Source organism: Rhinoderma darwinii, chromosome 4 (genome assembly GCF_050947455.1).
Source record: "Rhinoderma darwinii isolate aRhiDar2 chromosome 4, aRhiDar2.hap1, whole genome shotgun sequence".
In the NCBI taxonomy this organism is placed as follows: Eukaryota; Metazoa; Chordata; class Amphibia; order Anura; family Rhinodermatidae; genus Rhinoderma; species Rhinoderma darwinii.
Window position 1 is genome coordinate 340,787,239 of NC_134690.1, and position 7,289 is coordinate 340,794,527.

The following is a 7,289-nucleotide window of genomic DNA, read 5'->3' on the forward strand; positions in this document are numbered from 1 at the left end:
ACGTTGTATACACATGGAGCTCATCTCTGTTTTTTTAGTGAGCAGCCCCCCTGCAGGACTCTACTAAATGTTAAATTTTTGTGATGCTTTTGACTATGTGTTACTGTATTATATATCATGTTTTTTAAATGGTCTTGTCCTATTTTAGGAATTATTATATGTTCTGATGTTCTTATCCTATTTTAGACATTATTGTGCGCATTGAAGTGGGGCTCTTAGATGAGCTTCACAGATTATCTGGTAGGTCTGATTCAGTTTGGGGTTCGTGCACTTCACAGTGTATCCTATTGTGGATCACTGTTTGTTTATCCTTGTATACAATGTTTTTAACTTGTTTGTCTTTATGGTTTTTAATAAACATTTTGGCTATTTTTTATATCTTTTAGATATGCGTGCTTGTCTTCTTTCTATGGTAGTTTCATAGGGATCAGGCCGTTCAAACCTAAGGCCCTATTCACACGACAGGGATTCTTGGCCATGTGACGGCCGTTCTTTGAAATGGGGCTATTCACACGGCTGATTTTTTGACGGCCCAGTTCTCCCGGCCACACGGCACCTATAGAAGTTTATGGGGCCGTGTAAAGCACGGCCGTCACTCGGACGTGATCCGTGTGACGGCCGTGCATTCTGCCGATCGCTCTCTTCCCCTCCTCACAGTGCGAAGTGCATGTGAGGAGGAGGAGGAGGGTATTTTGTTGCTCCCTGTAGGAGCAGAATCCCTAATCCCCGGCCACAGCTTTGGCCGAAGCTGTGGCCGGGGATTCCGCTCCAGGAGAAGTCCGACTTCAATGTCCATATATGGACAGTGACGTCAGGGACTTCTCCTGATACGGTCCCCTACAGAAATGTAGGGGGGTGCCATCTATGGGGGGTGGTTATATACATGTAGTGCTGTGTAGCACTACATACAGGGTTCTGTGTGGCATTACCTAGAGGGGGGCTGTGTGGCATTACCTAAAGAGCAGCTGTGTGGCACTACCTACAAGGGGGTCTGTGTGGCACTACCTACAAGGGGGTCTATGTGGCCCTACCTACAAGGGGGGCTGTGTGGCACTACCTACAAAGGGGGCTGTGTGACACTACCTACAAAGGGGGCTGTGGCATTATCTACAGAGGGCAGTGTGTGGCATTATCTACAGAGGGCAGTGTTTGGAATTATCTACAGAGGGCAGAGTGTGACAATATCTACAGAGGGCAGAGTGTGGCATTATCTACAGAGGGCAGTGTGTGGCATTATCTACAGAGGGCAGGGTGTGGCATTATCTATAGACGGAAGTGTGTGGCAGAAAATTTACAATTTGAAATTCATCTGTTTTTAAAACGGACAGGGAAAAAAAATATGCAAAACAGGTCAAAATCGGCCATTAAAAACGGAAACTCGGCCCGGAACGGAAACAGCTGCAAAACAAACCTGAGAAAAACTGACCAAAACAGAAGTTTTGGTCCGCTTTTTTCGGCCATTTTGCATCCGTTCCGTTTCCTCTTTTAACGTCTAATTCCGACCCATTTTACATCAGTTTTTTTCCCTGCACCTCTACTCAATGAGATTGATAATGCAAGAGCATAGAGATTAATAGTCAGAATGTACAAAAAAAGGGTCACTTACATATTATCTACAGCTGTAATAGATAGATGTAGCAGAGCTGAATTTATCATTTAACTGTTCATTTTATAGACAGTGAAAACGGTTAATATAACTCTCTAAGTTTTACCTGCAGTCCTATGTAACACCACAGATGTGATATCACCTGTGACATCTGTATGTGACTGTTAACATAATCAATGTTACCTTCTATTATATTCTCATTGTTGTATTCAGATGCATGACATCTATTACAGTTTATCATGTCCTGTTGCGCTATTATCCAGGAAATTGCAATGCCCTGCCAACATTTGAAGACGGGTTATGTCACAGCTGGCAAGGAGAAGTATGGAGCAGGCTCACGGGCATACTAAGCGGGTTTCAGCTGTATGTTACTGCCGGCACTTCACAGCAATCCCTTTTTACACTGCAACCTCTGTTTAACCTCTTAAATGTTGTGGTCAAAAGCCATTAGAAAGAGGGGCGGACCCCTCTGACAGGCCATCGGCCTCCCGCGATGCGATTACGGAGTGCCAATGGTTGTCATAGCAGCCTGGGGCCTAATGAAGGTCCCCAGGTCTGCCATATTTCTACCCTTATTAATCCCTGACAGATGGCGTAAAAAAAAAATAAAAAAAATTCAAAATCCCAGAATTGCGTTTTTTTGGTCACCTCATATCCCACCAAAAAAATGTAATAAAAAGTAATCAAAGTCTCATGTACCCCAAACTTAGTATTCATAAAAATTAAAGCTCACCCTTTCTAGTTTCCCAGTACATTATATGGTACAATAAATGGTGCAGTGAAAGAGCTACAACTAGTTCCGTAAAAAACAAGCCCTCATATTGTTATATCAACTGAAAAATAAAAAAGTTATGGCTTTTGGAAAGTGGGAAGAAAAAAACAAGGGGTCAAGGGTTTAATTAAGCTCAAATTAGTCTAAGCGTTGTGTCTATGTCTGAATAAGTCTGGGCGGTAGAGCTCGTAGACTCCTTCTGAGAGGCTTTGACCAAACACATTCCCTGTTACTCAACACATTACATGATAGGCCAGTCAAGTGCAAGTACATAGTGGAATATACTATATTATACATTCTAGGGGGCACGGAAGGGGTGTGTCCTCTTATGAATATTTATGACAAGTCATTTTAATTTAGAAACTGGTGAAAATGAAGGGAATCCCCCTCACATTGTATAATATATAATTATCATATCTTGATTGGTTTTAAAACATCCAACAGTATTTTGATGACAAGGGCTCTTTAAATAAGAGAATACATCCCTGCAGAAAGTAGTTCTGGCCAGTAAGCGATGACATTACAAACAGTCTCTATGATGTAACTTTCTAAAAGTTCTATCTCTATGGAAACTAAACATTCCGCCAGTAACCAATATACTTACATAGTGACAGTTTATAATAGCATCACTTCATTTTTACGTCACTGTGAAGTGAGGAGCCAAATACCTACAGTCGCGATAATGACCGGACGTAGAGCTGCCAGACCTAACAAGGGAGCCAGATACCAGGATCTTGTATCCGATGGTTTATTGACCCTTGTATTGGAGAAGGAAAAAAAACGTAAGTGTAAAACATTTTTTAATCAGGTATGAATAGGACCAAAAGCGTAGCTGGCAGGGGGCCGGTGACCCTGGGCTCCTTTATATGGTAATGCCCACCCACCAAAGCTCTGAATAGCAATCAAAATGCTTTCCAATTGCAACAAATAGTTCTGCCTTGTCGCCCTTAGTAACTACCACCGCCGCCTCGTTGTTGCTTTACTACAAAACAAATTGTCCCTGCATCTAGCAGGCGCACCGCACACTAGGCACATCTGCTAGAAGACGTGGACCTGAGGCGCGCGCTACCTGCCAGAGAGGAGCAGGAGACAAGTAGGGGAATCCTGGCTGCTGCCAGCGGCGCGCTGCTCTGTAACTTCTGCCCCGACCAACATCCCAAAAATTTTGAAATATGCCAGTGGTGCTCTGAATGCGATTACTCTGGGGTGGGGGGGGGGGTGGTCCTGGAAACGCTGGATGTGATTATAACAGAGGGGGGGGGGGTTGCTGGATATGATGATAGTGATTACTCTGTGGGGCAGTTGGGGAAAACTGGGTGTGATTATATCAGGGAAGAGGGGTCCACTCAGGCCACAGATTTGTTTTGCCCCCCATGTGTTGAACCCTTAGCTGTGCCTTTGTGTGGAACTTAATATGTCTCAGATTATCAGATATTACGGACTACCAGGTGGTTATAGAAAAGTATATAGAACTCACTTATTAGGGTAGAGAAGAATTTCCGAATACTCTACATATTTTCCACTATTAGCTGCTCATCCTTATAAACTAAAATTCATAAAGAGAAGACGGAGGCTAAAGTATTATTTAGAAAGAGCCGCCATACTTCCAGAGATCGGTGAGCCAGGGCTAGACATAGAATTCCTCTATACATTATAATTCCCCAATAGTTGCCCGCCACACAGTATAATGCCCCCATAGCTGCCTCTACATAGTATAATGCCCCCATAACTGCCTCCACGCTGTATAATGCCTCATAAAATAATAATATACATATTCACTTAACTCCGTTCCAACGACGAGAAGAGGAGACCCCTATACTCCTCTGGTCTGTGTGGCATGGCGAAGATAGGCGCGGTGACATCACTGCCTAGTGTCTTGCGATACATAGTGAACGAGCATAGGAACCTTTCGGCTCCCTGCTCTATCATTGGATTTAACTGTTTCTGCGTCCTGAAGAGGCAGATACAGTTTAAAACCGAAATTCGCAAGATGACGTCGATTAATTGCGCTGAATTTTTTTCTTTTAATTGCCCAGCCCTATTTCACACTATAACATAACAAGGTCCTGAAATCCTATTTCTTGTCTATTATTCCTATAGAACATAAGGGTTTTTTCTTTTTCAGGCCTGAAAACCAAAAAGGAGAGAAAAAAGAGCCAGGGAGAGCAGCAAGTACCACCAGCGAGCTGCCCCCTGAGAAGAGGACAAAACGCCACTATTAATGATGAGGTCATACAGAGCACTAATAATGTCTTCACTTCTGTGCGGGGGAGGGGAGATGACGACCCCACTGTAAAAGCACACCTGGACAATTACTTGAGGGGATGTAGTCAGGAAACATTCACAAACAGCTCAGTGTATATATCAATAGGAGGAGAACGTCTCTTTGACCCAGGACTGAGTCATTTGTTTATTTTTCATTTCCGTTTTTCACTCCCGCCTTCCAAGAGCCATAACTTTTTTGTTTTTCCTTCAATAGAGTGGTGTGAGGGCTTATTTTTTTGCGAGAGGAGTTGCAATTTCTAATGGCACCATTTAAAGCACCATATGATGTATTGAAAAAACTGTCTTTGGGGGCTGAAATTAGAAAAAAAACTGCTGTTTCTAAAACATTTTTGTTATTCTGCAGCTCAATACGATTAGGTGATATCAAATTTATATATATATATTATATATGGTTTATTTTATAACTTTTTTTTTTCAACTTTTTGTTTCATCACATTCCGAGAGTCATAACTTTTTTGTTTTTCCGTGGATTGAGTAGCGTGAGGGCTTATTTTTTGCGGGACGAGCTGTAGTTTTTATTGGTAACACTTTTTTGTACATAGGATATTTTGATCACTTTTTATTACATTTTTGTTACAGTTAAGGTAACCAAAAAACAGCGATTTTGGCAGTTTACATTTTTTGTTTGTTACCGCATTCACCGTGCGAGTTAAATAATGGTATATTGTAACAGTTCGGACTTTTACGGACACATCGATACCAATTTTGTTTCTTTTTTACATTACTTTAGAAGAAAAATGGAAAAAGGAGTTATTTTTGAATGTTTAATAGTTTTATTTTTTTTCACTACTAAATAACTTTATTTTAAACATTTCATTAATCCCCCCAGTGGACTTGAACCAGCGATTGTGAGATCACTGGTACAATACACTGCAATACTAATGTACAGGGTTCTGTTAAGCCGTGCCAGAGGCAGGGGTTAGAAAGTGGCAAACGAAAGGCAGTCCTGGAGGCCTTCATTAGGCCCCTGGGCTGCCATAACAACCAACGATCGCATTGTGGGGGGGGGGGGGCGATCAGTGCAACATTTGAGGGGTTAAATGACCAGGCACAGCGCGAATGCTATTCCTTCCTGTTAGTCCCGAGTGTTAGCTGTAAGGGTATGTTCACACGCAAACTAAAAAACGTCTGAAAATACGGAGCTGTTTTCAAGGGAAAACAGCTCTTGATTTTTAGACGTTTTTTAAGCCACTCACGATTTTCCCAGCGTTTTTTACAGCAGTTTTTGGAGCTGTTTTCTATAGAGTCAATGAAAAACAGCTCCAAAAACGACTCACAATGGCCCCGTAACAAAACAGCCCATCGGAACAGAACGCCGTTTGTCCCATTGAAATCAATGGACAGATGTTTGGAGGTGTACTGCTTCCGATTTTTCGGCCATTTTTCGGGCGTTTACAGCCCGAGAAATGGCCGAAAATTGGCCGTGTGAACATACCCTACTACACAGCGGACACCTGCTGAGTATGGATCGTGCTCAGCCCGTGGGCACGCTCCATACTTCCCTGTGACGCTTATCACGTACATGTACGTGATAATGCATCACGGGGGTTAATAACAGGTTGTGTCTGATTGGATAAACATAAGACAGTGACATCTTATGCTGCATAGGTTAACAATGGCCGACATCAGAGGGGTCAGGATAGACAATCATAAATATAGATCTGCAGGGAATAAAGGTTTAAGTAAAGTGTCTGTAATATGTTTTCTTGTTCCAGGTGGTGACCTCCCCGGAACATCAGGGGAGAAAATCCAAAGTCACCTTAAGTCATACAAACCACCACCTATCACAATCAAAAACTACCAGATGCCACCAATTATCACCACCACTCAACATCAACTACCACCAAATGCCACCAATTACAACCGGTCACCATCAAAAGCTACCAGATGCCACCAATTATCACCACCACTCAACACCAACTACCACCAAATGCCACCAAATGCAACTTGTCACCATCAAAAACTACCAGATGCCACCAATTATCACCACCACTCAACACCAACTACCACCAAATGCCACCAATGTCAACCGGCGACCATCAAAAACTATCAGATGCCAACAATTTCCACCAGTCACCAAGAACTACCACCAGATGCCACCAATTTCAACCACCAGTAACCAACTTCGACAAACCAACCACAATGTACCATCATCAGCTACTACTATGTTTGAACTATTAACTATCATAAGCCTTCAAAAACCACCACTACCTGCCATCCGCCAACACCATTTGTAATCAGCTGCTATCAACTTCCAGCAGAAGCCATCACATACCAACAGGAAACATCAAATATCATCAGCTGCCACCACAAAATGCCAGTCAACAGCCGCCAGTCAGCCATCACCTGCTGCCTTTATTTTATTTTTTTGTTTATTTATTTTTGATATTTTTATCTATATATATATATATATATATATATATATATATATATATATATATATATATATTAATGTTTTTAATCATTTTTTTTACATAGTTATATAATTATTTTATTATTTATTTAGTTACATTTTTATGTATTTATTTTGTTATTTTTTATAGGTATATATTTTTATCATTTATTTTTATGTATTTATTTGTATATTCATTTTTTTATATAGTTATATATTTATTTTTTATAATT

At 41.3% G+C, this 7,289-nt stretch overlaps 1 protein-coding gene across 1 annotated transcript; it reads left to right on the top strand.

Annotated features, from left to right (window-relative positions):
- The first annotated feature begins 2,983 nt into the window (after positions 1–2,983).
- Positions 2,984–7,013, top strand: LOC142761270 (uncharacterized). Its single transcript, XM_075864452.1, has 3 exons — positions 2,984–3,160; positions 4,504–4,607; positions 6,380–7,013. Exons 1-3 carry the CDS (start codon positions 3,061–3,063, stop codon positions 6,899–6,901), a joined length of 726 nt encoding a protein of 241 aa, XP_075720567.1. The 5' UTR covers positions 2,984–3,060; the 3' UTR covers positions 6,902–7,013.
- Positions 7,014–7,289: the final 276 nt, after the last annotated feature.

Bases quoted from the DNA above. Each gene is read 5' to 3' on its own strand.
- LOC142761270 (XM_075864452.1), top strand. From the start codon at position 3,061: ATGACCGGACGTAGAGCTGCCAGACCTAACAAGGGAGCCAGATACCAG. The intron at 3,161-4,503 runs GTAAGTGTAAAA...TTTCTTTTTCAG, and splicing joins ATTGGAGAAGGAAAAAAAAC to GCCTGAAAACCAAAAAGGAG. The intron at 4,608-6,379 runs GTCATACAGAGC...TTCTTGTTCCAG, and splicing joins ACGCCACTATTAATGATGAG to GTGGTGACCTCCCCGGAACA.